We start from the raw sequence: 15,169 nt of genomic DNA, 5'->3' as shown, positions 1-15,169 counted from the left end.
CATATTTCGTTCAAATAGTGAGATTAAAAAAAGTGCCACAAATGTTGGCTACAACAAAAGCCTACTGACTCCAACACTATGGTTCTGAATACCTGTACACCAGCATCAGAAAGCACCTACCAGAGCTTTCAGTGTACTCGTATACTGGGACTACCCAATGGTATTAATGCAAGATAAAGAAGTTTAGCAAAGATTAATACCAGAAGCACTAAGTTCAGAAGAGATATCTCCTGTCACTATTTTCACTTCCATACTCAACCAATTTGATTTTTTACATAAAATCTATTTTCATCTAGAAAATTGTTAGTTTGATTGCTTTTCACAAACTTAGTCATCAGATAATGTGATACCCATAATAATAATTTGTTTTAGCTTATGAAAAATAGCTACATTTTACTGATTAAGATTTAAAAACCTTTTTAGCTTTTCCAAAGCATTCTTGTAGAAATGAAATGAACAGATTTAAATACAAATCTACAATTGTTCAATACTGTAATTGAGCTAAATCAAACTAAACTAAACATGGAATTATAAAAATTGAAAATCAAATTGGTTCAGCTCTAAAAAGTAAGTGCTTTATATCTTTAGTTATAATTGAAAAGTTAAACAAGGGTGATCATAGAAATAAAGCAGAAAATTCCCTTACCTAGAAACGAAATTTGTTTTACTGAGATATGAATTATACCTAAGTAGGGGAGAATTCAGAACAAAATAGGCAATATTAATGTCACTGAAATTAAGTAATCAGGGCTAGGCAAGCTCTATCCAAGTCTATCAGGTACTGACTATAATACCTTCTGCGTTGCCGAGATACTTAATTCCACAACAGAGATAATCGAGGCCTGGTCAGATTGGATACCAACAGCTGATTAAGGGTTAGGCAAATTATTTTTCCTATAAATAATATTAATTGTAATGAGTAACAGAATATTGTAATGTGCCCATATTAATTTATGAGAATTGTAATGGCAATTACTATTAACCTAAACCCATAAGAAAATATTTGAAATTCATTTAGTCAGGAACATACCAAAAAGAAAGACAGACAGACAGTCTCTAAATGTTGTAATTGCAAATAATAAAACAAAGTGATTTCTGAAGAACAATAATTTTTAGGAGCTATACTTGCACATTGTTATTCTACATAATTGCATCTGGCAAAAAGTTTAAAAAGCTCTCACATCTTTAAAGTCATACAGCAACTGCCACAGTGCACCCAAATGTTGCAATGTCATTTTTGTTTAAAAGTTGAGTTACCCAACAAAACAACACTAAAATGTGAATTAAGAACAATTCAAATTTTAAGCAACAGTACATTGTAGGCCCTATTTCTATTTGAATAATGTGCTTAATGAGGAACTATACTGGAATGCTACCAGCACAATATTTCAAGGGACAGCTGTTTAACTCCAGATGCCATCAGCAAAAGGTTTGAGAAACTCTTGTACATCAGTGGCTTCATTCATTAAAACTTTAGGTAGTCTAAATACAGATCTTTAGTATCTCAAAAGATGAAAGTCTATCATCTGACTGTGTTAAGTAGATAGAACTGAGACTAACTTTAAGAAAAGATACTAAGGCAACATTAAGGAAACTTAAAATCTTTAAAAGATAAATTAATTAGAGATGCGTACAAATGGGAACCTCAACCAGGGATTCTTCACTATTCAAAACTACTTAGTTGTATGTGAAGATATCTGCAGCATTTGTTATTTTGATATGAGAAATTTGTAGTGCTGCAAAGAAAATTCTTTAACACAATCTAGCTATATAGAAACCAGAAGAACTGCAGATGTTGTAAATTAGGAAGAAAAAACAGCTACTGCTGGAAAAGCTTGGCAGGTTTGGCAGCATCTGATGAGAGAAATCAGTTAATATTTTGGGTCCTGAGGATGGGTCACTGAGCCCTAAAATGTTATTTCTGACTTCTCTCCACATTTGCTGCCAGACCTGCTGGCCTCTTCCAGCAATTTCTGTTTTTGTCGCTCGTTATTATATGGGTTGGATCCTATTACTGAACGCCTTACTTCTAAGATTACCTGCTCCTAAAAGGGGAAAAGCAATATAAACACACCCTTGTCTTGTGCATTCCTTGGGCAAGAAAGCACTTATCAGCTTAAAGATTAGACAACAGAATAGACTGCACATGCTCCCACTGAAATCTGATATAATATTTAAATAGAATTAAATTTGCTTCAGAGAAAATCAAGTGAGCCCCATGTAAAGACCACAAAAGGAAGAAACGCATAAATAAAGATTAGAGCAATGCAACAGAATTGTTAAAACCCTGAACCATTTCAGAAAGCATTACATTTAATTATGAATTGCTCACGGTACAAATGCTTTCTCTTACTAGGATCTGCAAGGAAAAGAACTTTTAATCTAATCAACTGGTCAGGAACATGCTTTGTTACATTACTGACAATGTTGAGAAATTGTTAGCAGCTATGGCAAGGAACATTAACCATTTGCCAAACTAACAGTGAGCTATGTTAGTGGAATCATTTTAAAGAAACAATTAGCTAGAAGAGGGAAAAGGAAGAGCATAATTTAAGTTCTAAACAAATCTGTTACTAATTTTGACACCAAGGTAATGAGGTAGAGATAGTAGGAACTGCAGATGCTGGAGAATCTGAGATAACAAGGTGTAGAGCTGGATGAGCACAACAGGCAAAGCAGCATCATAGGAGCAGGAAAGCTGACATTTTGGGCCTGGTCCCTTTCTGAAGGAGGGGCTAGGACCGAACTGTCAGCTTTCCTGCTGCTTGGCCTGCTGTGTTCACCCAGCTCTACACCTTGTTATCCAAGGTAATGAGGTACTTTATATTTTAACTTCTGAATGGTAAGGTTTCTCTCTTTGAGCTCCTATAAAGTTTGAAGTTCATATCAGTACCTTCAATTCAACTTCAAGCACATGTCTTTTTCCTTTTACACAATGCTTTATTAACTTACCATTTCAAAAGTTTTGGCCAATACAAGCAAAGTGCAATTACTTCTCAGTTTACAAAACTGAATTATCAATAAATGACTTAAAAAGACACCTTTGGCACTGCATGTCACTTGTTTATTGGTTTATTGGGGAGATAGTGAGACACTTACTATAAAATGCGAAACAGTTCAAAAATTATTGAAGTGTGCATCTGTCAACACGAGAAAAAATAATTTCCTAAGGCATACATATCAATTTGCAAAACAAATGGAAATCTTTTGATTTAGTCATTTGAACATAAAGTATCTAGTCTTGGTCTATCAATAATCAATTTCTGCTCCTAAAATCAGCATGCCCTGCATGCACTAACATGCATTAACTACAATGGTTAACAAGTTTCAAGAGCATTTGAAAGCAATACAGAGAACCATAGGGATCAAGAACTTTTTTTTTACTGCTGAATCAAAACACCTGTTACACAGAACTTAAAATGCCCAATAGCAATGTAGATTAGCAAATGACAGAATAGGGAGCTTTAGGTTTTGTATATAATAGGATAGGCAATACAGAACTTTATCAATTATGTAAAATTAACCATTTCAAATTTTAAAGTTAACCTTTGAATGCAGTGGTCAGAGTTACTTGTGAAAGCAGTGTGTATGTTGTTCAATAAACTGTAATCTTAAGGGAAGGATCAAAGAGGTAGAAGTCAAATACAATCTTGTCAACAGGAATTAATACAAGAAAGACCGACTGCATTTGATACAAACAGAGGTAGGACAGGGAACTATTTACATGCGAAGCTGCTTTACACCATAAAGCTCTTCAAGACCATTATTCCCAAGTAATATGTTGAAGTTGAAGACGATGCATGTGTCAAATGAGCACACAGCAACAAATCCAAAAGGCATGAAACTACAATGTACCAAAGAGATTAAGAGCGATGTCCTAAATAGTGTTACTTACTTAGCTTTAACCTTGGATTTGCAAGTATGGACACCGCAGAAGCAAATAAGGACTAGCCAGAAGGAAAAAAGTCAGTTTCGAACCTTAAAACAGCACGCAATAGTCATGGTGCTATTAAACAAAATTAACGTGCAGAATATTTTAGCATGCCTGCTAATACTCAGCTTTGCTCAGCACACATCAACTAACAAACTAAACAGTATTTCTACATTAAGATATGGCAACCTAGTGGTTATGGGAGTGGACTAATATTCTAGAAGTCTTAAAATATCAACAATGCAAGTTGTGAAACTGAATGCAACAATCTGGTGAGACAGCACTGCAAAATAACTTTGAAAACTGCTTTTCTTCCCCTGAGAAGTCTACAAATCCCACCTGATTCTTAATGGATTCTACCTGGACTGGTATATCACCATCCCAATACTGTGGTGAATTCTTATTGCCCATAAAACAATTAGGATTGGGCAAATAAGACTACCTTTCACATCTCATCCAAATTTCAAGAAGTAACATAGAAAAATGCCAAAAACTGTTGCTCAACCCCACCTGGGAGCTGATGCCTTGGAGTGATGAGCAATAATAGTTTAATAGGCTTGGACCCATGTCATACATAAAGCACCCCAGGTAAACGAGGATAATAATGTTGTAATTTTACAGCTAGACTTGGATCACAATCCATTTGACACATGGGGGATGGGGGATGGGGCGGAGGCGGTAGTTCAGTGCAGAACACGGTGCAATTTCAGTTGCATTGTATACAGGTCGATGGCACCTAAACAAATAAAGAAACAATTAACTACACCTGTTTGCGACTTGTCAGGTAGTTTCCTTCTGGCAGTGTCTCCTTGCCAAAATCTTAAATAAAGTCATTGAATTTCACTAATGAACCTGGAAACATACCGAAGTTGTGAAAAGGACTGGAATGAAAATGACAAAGCCTCAGATTGGATCCAGCTATCTAAAGCAACAACTTAACGTGAGAACAAGGAAGCGCACTGTATTAATGTTAAATAGTAACTCTGGAAACAAAATTAGAAATATGATTTATGAAGCAGACAAACTAGCACCAAATGCAAGGGCATTTAACTTTGTTACTGATTTTTTTTTTAAAAAAGCAGCACAGAATTCAACTGCTGGTGAAACAAATTTAATGACCCAACAAACTAGAAGTTTAAAGACCCATTTGAAATTCTGGGATATATGTATATATGGAGCAGACAATGAGAAGAGAAAAGTAGCTTAAAAACAACCAAAACATTTAAATGCTAGAAACAGGCCACAGGCAACTTAGCACACTTCAAGTGATTCTGAGTGTTTCCAGCATTTTCTGTTTCAGTTTCACATTCTCAGCGTTTCCAGATGTTTGCTCTTTAAGATTAAAAACTAAGTTAATTGTTAGTTAAAAATCAAACTATCTAATAAAAACTCACTTTCGGATCAATCTCAGCATCATCATCTTCATCCCCCTCCTCCTCACCATCATCATCATCCTGTTAAAAGAAAGTTTCAAATCATTAAAACGGATTTTGACGCCACTTAGTCGAACTGAAGCGGGCCAAACCAGTGTTTCAAGTTGCAACTTAACACCTAAAACCCACCATAAATGATGACCATTTCCCAGTTCTAAGACACCACAATTTCGAACAAAAGGCAGCTACCTCAACGTCTTCCACCCAAATTACAGGATATTTATTAATGCTGTAACCCTCTAATAAAGTCTTGTCAATTCAAATACTCATTTCAAAATTAGTGCACTGCTGGCAGAATGCATGAGGAAAATGTATCATTTGCAGCAAGACTTTTCAAACCAGACATCATACCTTCACAAAGACATTGAAGTGATGCAATTAATAACAACTTCCTTTTCAGTAAGTGCAAATATGACACCTCCGGAAAACAGAATACACGAATCTGCGTATCACTCCAATTTGATGAGACAGCACAGTGCACTGACTGCAAAGTTCCTCTGCATCTCTCGTATGATGTTATGGATCCAATTTCTGGACTAACACAGTGTCTGAACCTGAAGAAATTCAAGTGTGGAGCTCTTAGGTAGCAATGCAAGATGCTGCTGTGGAGTGAAAAGATATGGGTCTAATTCCTCCAAGACTGCACATTTATATTGCACAGATTAGTGGATTGATCCATTAATGAAATTTTTCATCTTGCTCTGGAAGAAGTAATGTACCCAGTAGAAGCTAATCAGTCAACGAGTTTTTGTTTTATAAAGCAAACCTATATCCACCACCCATATAAACAGTGCTGCACCTACATGCACACTCAGTCAATATTTCCTATTATAAATCTAGCACCTATATTTAAATGAACAGTTCCTTTATAAAATCACCAGTGCAATTACACTGTCCACCAGTGTTTCAGTTCTCAATGACCCAGTTTTTCAGTTGAACTGATCAGAAACCCAATGTTCCAACAAATTCATCCCCAGCAATTGCAAACTTGTCGAAAAAAAGTAACTAGGTAGCAATGGAAGAACTGTCTAAAAAAAGTGAGGCGTCTTCAAAATGACAAATGATTATTATTATACCTTCATGCCTTGATTAAATTGTCTCATTCTCCAATTCATCCTAAAAATTATGCTAGAGTGAATTTTGATCAACACGTGTGACACTTGAAAGTTGACATAAGTCTGTGTAAAATGACTTTTTAAATAAGTCTTTGTTCTACATGCTTTTTTAAAAACTCACTTCCCTTGTCTACCATTTTATTCCATTTGATAGGCAATACAGTAGAGCTCAATCCTCAGTCACAAATTTATTCATCTGTGAATCATAACAAGGAACAAAAATCACCATATTTTCCCCCCACCGTATCCAAAAGGATGAAGACCAACTGTCATGTACCTGCTGCTGAGATTAACTAACTGATCACAAGTTCATGACTGAACTTTAAAGTATTCCAACCGTCAGCTAGTTACCAATATAAATCAGCCGATATATCAATGAAAACAAATAAAATGAACTAAACAGGGAAGCAAAGTTTCAGCCTCTGGGGAGGAGAAAAAAAAACTGATTGTAATCAAAAATTTCAAACTGCTCAATGAAGTTATTTCTACAGTAAACTGCTTTTCTCCAGTACCACTCATTAAGTCAAAGTACCTGTGAGTGATAAAAAGCTTCATCAATTTACCATTTACTATGGCACCAAGGAAGGATATTAAAACCTTCTAAGCCACCCCATAAAGGAAAGGATGTGTCCTTTTAGGCTAACTGAATAATCTCAGAGTAAACAAGATTCTTATATACATATTCCCTTCAATAAGACTAAGATGCACTACGGAATTTCCCTAAAACACATCTTGTCTGTACATTAGGTGTGTGTGTTTGGATGCAGTATTCCAATCATCAAGCTTTCAAATAACCTTATTCTCTCGATCCCCTCCAACCTCAAAACAGACAATTGTACTACTGTTACATCAGATCTTAAATAACCTAATTCCACCTCTTCCCTCCACCCCGCTAACCCAAACAGACAAAGGAGACTCGTGTTTGTTTGGATCCCTTCAATTTGATTTAAAATAATTCAAATAGTCAGCATGGGACAAACTTGACATGATTAAAGTACAAAAGTATGACTAAAACACAACAGACAGCATATCCAACAGATGTAGCTTAAAACAGCATGGGACATATATTTCAAAAGGAAAGAATATGCAAGGTTAGCTATGGCTAATCCATTAGCCAAGTCAGACTTCTGTGCTCTCATTTTATGAAAAGCCAACTCAACCCCTTGAATAAATGCAAATACAATTACAGTATGACCACATTGCCTGTGCTAACTTTCCACTCCCATAAGCACACGTGCTATCCTTTCAGCCCCTAGAGTGCAGCTGTACACAAGCACCAACACTGCATTTCCAAGTGCAACCACATGCTCAGCTCTGTTGCTCCATTCCTTACAATGCAGATGCACATCCAGAATATATGCAAACCTAGCATTACTGGTCCATTCCCTGCTGCACAGCCGCATGCCCAGCTGTTACTTTACCTAAAGTAGTTTCCATAATATGATTTGCTCCACAATCAAAGAAAAGAGAGTGCAGCCTGGAGGAAAGACGCTAATTCAGTCAACCTATCCAGGATAGTGCTACATGTCTTAAAGAACAGGATAAATATGAGCAGGAAAGGCCACATGGTCTTCAGCCTGCATTGCCATTCAGTACAAACTTTGGCATCAATTTCACTCTCCCACTTAAGTCTCACATTACACCCCCCCCCGCAAAAAAAAGTCAATCTTTAATTTGATTAACAAAATAACCACAGCACTCCAGAATAGCCAATTCCAAAACTTCAGTACATTCTGCATTAAGAAATTTTTCCACCAGTGGTAAATGGTTAGCCCCTTTGCCTGAGACTATTTCTTCAGAAAGATCATCAAGATTAATCAGAAACAAACTTGGTATGGAAAACTGATTTTGTTTTGTTAGTACCCGATACTTGGAAAGAAAATACAGTCAGACAATTTCATTAGGTGTCCTCTTTTGGAGGGCAAGATCTCCACATTTTTCTGAAGAGAAAAGGCAACTGCTAGAGTGGGTGCCAGCTGTAACATGCAAAGTAAAATCAATCTGTAGCTGTATACTTTCTTACCTCCTCTTCACCTTCTTCACCTTCCTCCACCTCATACTGCAAAAGAAAAAAATGCGTATTTCTTATGAAACCTCATGTAATTCTAACGTTGCAAACAACGATGCGCTCAGGCTTACACTTTTCAAACTATGTCATCTCCAACAAAATACATATTAAACCCCAATGAACAACTTCTGTAGAAAAGTTGCTCACTGGGAAATTTCAGTACAGATGATTCTTCCATTATTTACTTTTTGTGCTGCTTATTTCCAAACATGTTTTAAGCCTTAAGTTTATTCATAAAAATATCAAGTAGTGATGAGACCACAATGTGAGAAATGAAACCAACATGTTGGGAGTACAATGTCAAAAGTTTACCAGGTCAGAAAGGCCAATTACAATGTTTAGGGATGTTTAGCAGGTACATACTCACCCAAAGTTTCTTTTCAAAGGGACATATCATAGCTGCAGGCAAGTATAATGATATGCACATTTAAATAACAATAGATAAGTTAAACCTTTCAAAAATCAAAATGTACACCAGCGGTTTGGGCAGGATTAAGATCAGAGACACAAGACTCCATATAATGCATTGCTGAGTTATTTTTGATTTTGGCATTATTTTATTTTAGAACTTATTTTATTATTCTAGGTCACTGCATTTCCTGCTGCATAAAATACTTCGACCTTGAAATCAAAGCTGTGTACATGTTCCCATAAAGAATGATTTCAACGGAAAGTAAGGTAAATGTTATGCTGCAATGGAATAAGTTGCATAAAATGTCACTAACAAAGTAACCAGTAGTAGCTTTCTTACAAGCCTCAATTATTTAATGATTTCTGCCTATGTTATCCTACAAAGTAGTTAGTTAGGTAACATGTGGACAACAGTCATTAATGACTTATTTCCCTTTCTATTTATTAGTTTCATCCAATCTAATTCGGGAATTTGAGCTTTGTTATAATGACTGTATGCTTTCAGATAACGAGTCTTCAAATTTGTCCTTTCACCATTTTTTCAAAGCCTGACCTAACTTTCTGGAAGACTTGTCTACTTTTATGGTCTGTCACTTCCTGTCAGAGGCTTGTAAACTTGCATTGCCTTGGACTACCTCAATTTTCTAAATCATGCTCACTGAACTCTTTCTCTGCCAACCTTTACCTCAACTATTTTATTAGAAGCCTTACCCTACAAATCCAGCTATTCAATTTGTCAGGATGCTGGTCTGTGTTGTTCAGGTGCAGTACATCCCATTAGAACAATTTCATCCTTCCTCAGTACTGTTGTCAGTATCCCAAGAAATAAAATTAATTTTGTTCAGGTGAATCTGAGGATTGTAAGCAGTGTTTTAAACAAAGCACGTAAATTTGCTAGAGACTCAAGTTGTAATTCAGAGATTACCTTCTTTGCAGTTCTTTTTAAATTTAGCCCCTAGTTTCCCACACTCTTAACCGAGAGAGTGTTAATAAAAACTAAATGAATGGCACCCAAATTGACTTTGACAACTGGATCTTTCCTATACTATACCAAGTTTCTGACCAGTCTCAAGAGGTCATTAGCCTGGGTACTTGGTAGATAAGACATCCTATAGGATTTTTGCTCCTGGGTGCAGACAAGAATGCCCACATGCCTAAGTTCTGCAGCTTCAATACAACATCTCTACTGTATTTTAACTCATTAAATTTTCAAGCTAGCAAAACATGCAATCTTTTTCTTTGAAAAGCTCAGAAATCCTGACTTGCAGGCATGCACATTGTCTGGTCTACAGAATTGTATCAATTCTCTGCTCAAAGTGATCATAGTTGTTTCAAGCAAACAATAAACACAAACAATCGACACCCAAAGACATCACTTGAGTTGAAAAGCTCATGTGTTGTTCTGGTCAATATTCGAGGATTTTAGCAAGGCCTGAAGTGAATGCTACAAAAGCAATCTCTTCCTAATAATCATAAAAGGTCAATTTCATGACATCTAACCTGCTGCCTGCCGCTCAACGCAAAGAAGAAAACTGTTTAACTCCATCCAGACAAAGCTACGGACCAATTTTCAGTCCATGGATTTTGTTGAATTAATATGGCATTTGAATCAACAAAGTCAAACAGGAACCATTAGAAGAAGGTTAAGAACAGTGCAAACACACCTGGATCAATCTATCTCAACTCTGCCCACCTCAAAAGTACCTAGCCCCACTCCACCCAATACCCAGCATTAAAGGCAGATGAGGACTCGTTGAACACTAGAGAACTGTTTTATATTCTATCTACCCCTCAAACTGCAAACCTGACATCCATGCAAAATTATTTTTCCTTCAGCCAATTCCTCACCTACAATGCAGTTTCCAATCATTTCTCTTGTAATTTCAATTGAACAATTTATCAAAAGACTAAATTTTTTGAGGATATCTTAAGTAAATGAGGAAAAATCAGCATAGAGATAACAAGGTGTAGAGCTGGATGAACACAGCAGGCCAAGCAGCATCAGAGGAGCAGGAAAGCTGACGTTTCAGGCTGAGACCCTTCTTCAGCAGATGGGATCTTTTAACTAAAAGCTATTTTAATCCTAGTCACCAAAGTCTCATAGATATTTGATATCTGTGATGATCATTGTTCCCTTAAGCTTGCTCCACCATTCAGTAAGATCGCAGCTAATCTGTTTATATTGTGTTTTGAAGTCCACATCCTGTCTAACCCAATAATGTTGGGTTATTATTAATTAAGCAAGGGAATCAATCTAGCCCCATGTTAAAATATTCAACAATTTTGCCTCCATCCTCTTCAGAGGGAGAGAGTTCTAATGGTGTAGAATCCTTTAAAAAACCCTTCATTTATCCTAAAAAGGGCAGCCCCTTGTTTTTAAATCATGCCCCCAAATCTGGACTCACCCACAAGAAGGAGAAACGTTTCCATACCCACTTTGTTGTGACCTTTCAAAATCTTGTATAATTAAATTCAGTCGAAGTTCACTTTTTAAAACCCAGTGGAAACAAATCCAAGCTGTCCAACCTTTCCTCAAGACAACCTGTACATTCCAGCAGCAATCTAGTAGACCTTCTATGACCAGCCTCCAATGCATTTATGGTCTTCCTAAAAGGAGATCGAAGCTGCAGAGATATTTGAAATATAGTCTCACCAATACCCTACACAAATAAAACAAGAAAATTCCTTACTTTTACATTCAATTCTTCTTGTAATGAAGGATAGAATTTCATTAGCCATAAATACTCCTTGTACCTGCATACTAACTTTGTGACTCATGCATTTGAAAACTTAGATTTCACGGCACCTTGGAATTATGAAGTCACTCTTCATTTAAGTAATACCATTATTTGTTAAAAAGATTTTCTTCTTGTCAAACATTTTCCCCACAATATACTCAACTGGTCAGTTTTGTTTACTCAGTCAATATATCCACATCAGGATCCTAATGTCTGTTTCACAATATATTTTTCCACATATCTTTGGATCATATGCAAATTTAAATACCATACCAATGCTCCCTTATCTAAATACTGACTAAACTGGGACACCGCCAGCGACTCATGCAGCACTCCACGAGTCACAGCTCTTCAAAAGATCCATTTATGCATATTGTCCATTTTCTACCAACAGCCAGATCTTCTTTCCATGCTAAGTCCATCACCTGAGGTCTTATTTTGCCAAAGAGCCTTTAACATAGCACCTTCTCAAATTCTGGAAAATAAAAGCACAATACATCAACAGACACCCACTCCAGCTATTGCTTATTTTATTCCTTCAAAAGAACGCCAATAAATTTTTTCAACATAACTTCCCTTTCACAAAGCCATATTGATTCATCCTAATTACCTTGAGTTTTCTAGTGCTCCTTAAGAGATTCTAACACCTTACGATAGACATCAAAATAACTGGCCTGTAGTTTCTTGCTTTTTCCCTTCTTGAATAGGGGAATTATTTTTTGCTGCTTTTCAGACACATTTCCAAAATCAGCATCAATACATCCACGACAATTGTTAGCCATCACTTAAGACCCTAGGATGAAGTACATCAGGACCCTGTTTCAGTCTACAGATCCAATTTGCTTGGTACTACTTTTCTGCTAATTACAATTTCATCAAGTTCTTCTCTCCCTTCCACTAATGAATATACAGTATGCTAGACATTTTTTCATATTCTCTTTAATGTGGAGAAATAAAAACTTTTTTGCTAATTTCAACTTCCTTAACATGTATTAATTTCCTACTGCCATACCCTAAAAAACCACTCACTTTACTTTTTTCCAAGTAAATACCTACAGAAGTTAGTTATTTGTTCTTTCCTTTTGCAGTTGGTTTCCACTAATTAATTTTTAGTAATTCTTTGCTGTTCTTTATCTTCTACCCAATCATCTGATGGGTCATCATCTCTACATGCTTTTTCCTCAAGTTTGATGGTTTCCTCAATTTTAATAAGCCACAAAGAGTGGATCCTTCCCTTAGTATTTTTCTTTGTATTAGAAATATACTGAGCTATTTCAGAATATTCTTTAAATGCTTGTCCGCACTACTTAGGTGTGCAATTACATGCTTTCATGACAATATAGTTGCCCTTATTTAAGTTTAAAATAAGGCTTTGATCCAAGTAGCTCCCTTTCAGAGTGAACACAAAATCAAGTTGTATCACTGCTGCACTAGAATGCTTATGCATTTTGTATTAATATTACCACTATGGTATATTGATCAAATGAGGTCTGCTTCTTCTACTGAATGGTCTATTGTGTGTCAAGTAGTCAATATTCTGCATTAAATGGAACTTTATTATAAAATTCTTCTTGAACAATTGTCTTAATTGCATCCACTGTTGCTTGGGCTGCCCATTCAAGAGCTAACAAAAGAGTGAAGCTGGATGAACACAGCAGGCCAAGCAGCATCTCAGGAGCACAAAAGCTGACGTTTTGGGCCTAGACCCTTCATCAGAGCTGTGGCCTGCTGTGTTCATCCAGCTTCACACTTTGTTATCTTGGATTCTCCAGCATCTGCAGTTCCCATTCTCTCTCCATTCAAGAGTTAGACGATTTTTTTGATTCAAGCCATTTAACAACTGACAAATCAAAGACTGTCACAAACGAGCTCTCATTTTCAACTTCTACAGATGATTTCGAAAATGATTTTGCTTATGGGGTGGATCTACTATTGAAGTTTAATATCAGTCATATTTGTTCTTGAAGTGAAATAGATCATAAACAGTTGGGTCTTTGATAAATATAAATTTTTCTCATCGAACTGTTGTCTACACAACATAGAATCTGGTGTTCTTCCCATATAACAGAGGTGTAAATCTCTTCTGCATTTGGTGTCCATTGCCGAAGCTGTTCAAAACAGGGATTGCGCTTTCTATATTTTCAATTTTGCTGATCCAGCAAATGAATCAATTTGTTTGAATTCTTCTGACAGAAAGATCCAAGCTGGTGAATTTTGTTGCACTAAATACCTACCAAAAGATAGCTAAAGTTGAAGTGACAATTGATTGATTTATTTTTAAATGTCTTTTTAAACTAAGATGAAATGTATGCAACGCAGCTGTGAGTACTTTTAAACTTGAAGGGAAGTGCAGCCAATACAGTTGGCTTCATATCCTATCTTGCCAATTAATGTGGAAGCCAAGCTAAAAATAAAAAGCATGAAACTGAAAAATTTTCACAGCTTGAATCAGCAGTCTCAGGTGACAAGGGGCTATGCAGGATACAATGGGAACATGAGGGGGACAGCAGTAGACCCTGTTTAAAAACTTGATGTAAATGCTAAGATATTGACAACCCAACTGTAAAAACGGTGCAGCAAAACAGGAGGAAAAAATAAAGTAGAAATTGTCAAGCCAATCTGAAATACCTAGATGTACTCTTAGCAAGTGTGTCCTTAACAGACTTTACTTAGAAGTGCATATCATAATTGTGCCCAAAACTCAAAGTAGCTGTCTGAATCCACCACAATTTGACACCGAGAAAGATTTTCGTAACATTGGTTGGTGGCACTGGATCAAACATTGACAAAAAAAGGTTGAATGACTGTTTTACTGGCCATTAGATAAAGAGGTCAGCTTTTGAAATGAGAAGATCTGAACCAAAGAACGAGTCTTTGGATGCGATAGTTAAAGATGGTGTGGCATCATAATTGCCTCTTGGATCAGTGGGTAAACACAAAGGTTTACCTGTTCTCAGTAAAATGAAGCAAACTGGCTGCAGGATATAATGGGAGGGACAGATTCCCAAAAGAATCAGACAGGTAAAATATAGAGCTTGACTGTTTCCTTGCTCAGTTAAATAAAACAAAGACAAATTTCTAGACTTGGCTGGGTAAAACAGGAGTGACCATTTCCTGGAGACTGAACCTGTAGGATAAAAAGGAAAGACTGTTTCCTGTGCAGTGAGGTAAAATGGCAAAGACCATTTCGCAGAGAGAGAACAACTATACTATAAATGCATCAGCCATCATAGCATAGATAGTTTTGAACACAGCAGGACCAAAAAAATTGAGATCACAAATCAAGTTTCCAAGTAGTAATGCCTTCTTGGTATTCCAAATTGCAAGTTCTAACAGGTCCATCATGACCCTATGGCAACTTGTGGATTTAACACAATGAGGACTGAGACCAACTGCACCATGGAAATAACTGATACCAGCTATAAACTAACAGGTTTATGAAGTACCAAGGATCTTTTAGTTACGCAGATGAA

General features: G+C 36.4%; 1 protein-coding gene across 8 annotated transcripts in view; it reads right to left on the bottom strand.

Moving 5' to 3' along the window:
• nap1l4b (nucleosome assembly protein 1-like 4b) overlaps positions 1–15,169 on the bottom strand; it is a 105,236-nt gene that overhangs the window by 5,527 nt on the left and 84,540 nt on the right. For 5 of the 8 annotated variants that reach the window (XM_059651922.1, XM_059651924.1, XM_059651921.1 and 2 more), the window contains 2 exons: positions 8,503–8,538; positions 5,326–5,385 (listed from right to left, as the gene is read on the bottom strand). In XM_059651922.1, the coding sequence (XP_059507905.1) occupies positions 5,326–5,385; positions 8,503–8,538 (96 nt within the window). Of the gene's footprint in view, positions 1–646; positions 4,668–5,325; positions 5,386–8,502; positions 8,539–15,169 lie in introns of those variants that run through there. The other 3 variants (XM_059651926.1, XM_059651927.1, XM_059651925.1) reach the window with 2 other exon arrangements.

This window comes from Stegostoma tigrinum, chromosome 17, assembly GCF_030684315.1.
Source record: "Stegostoma tigrinum isolate sSteTig4 chromosome 17, sSteTig4.hap1, whole genome shotgun sequence".
Lineage (NCBI taxonomy): Eukaryota > Metazoa > Chordata > Chondrichthyes > Orectolobiformes > Stegostomatidae > Stegostoma > Stegostoma tigrinum.
The sequence above is the reverse complement of the archived record's forward strand: the minus strand, read 5'-3'. Positions and strand labels throughout refer to the sequence as shown.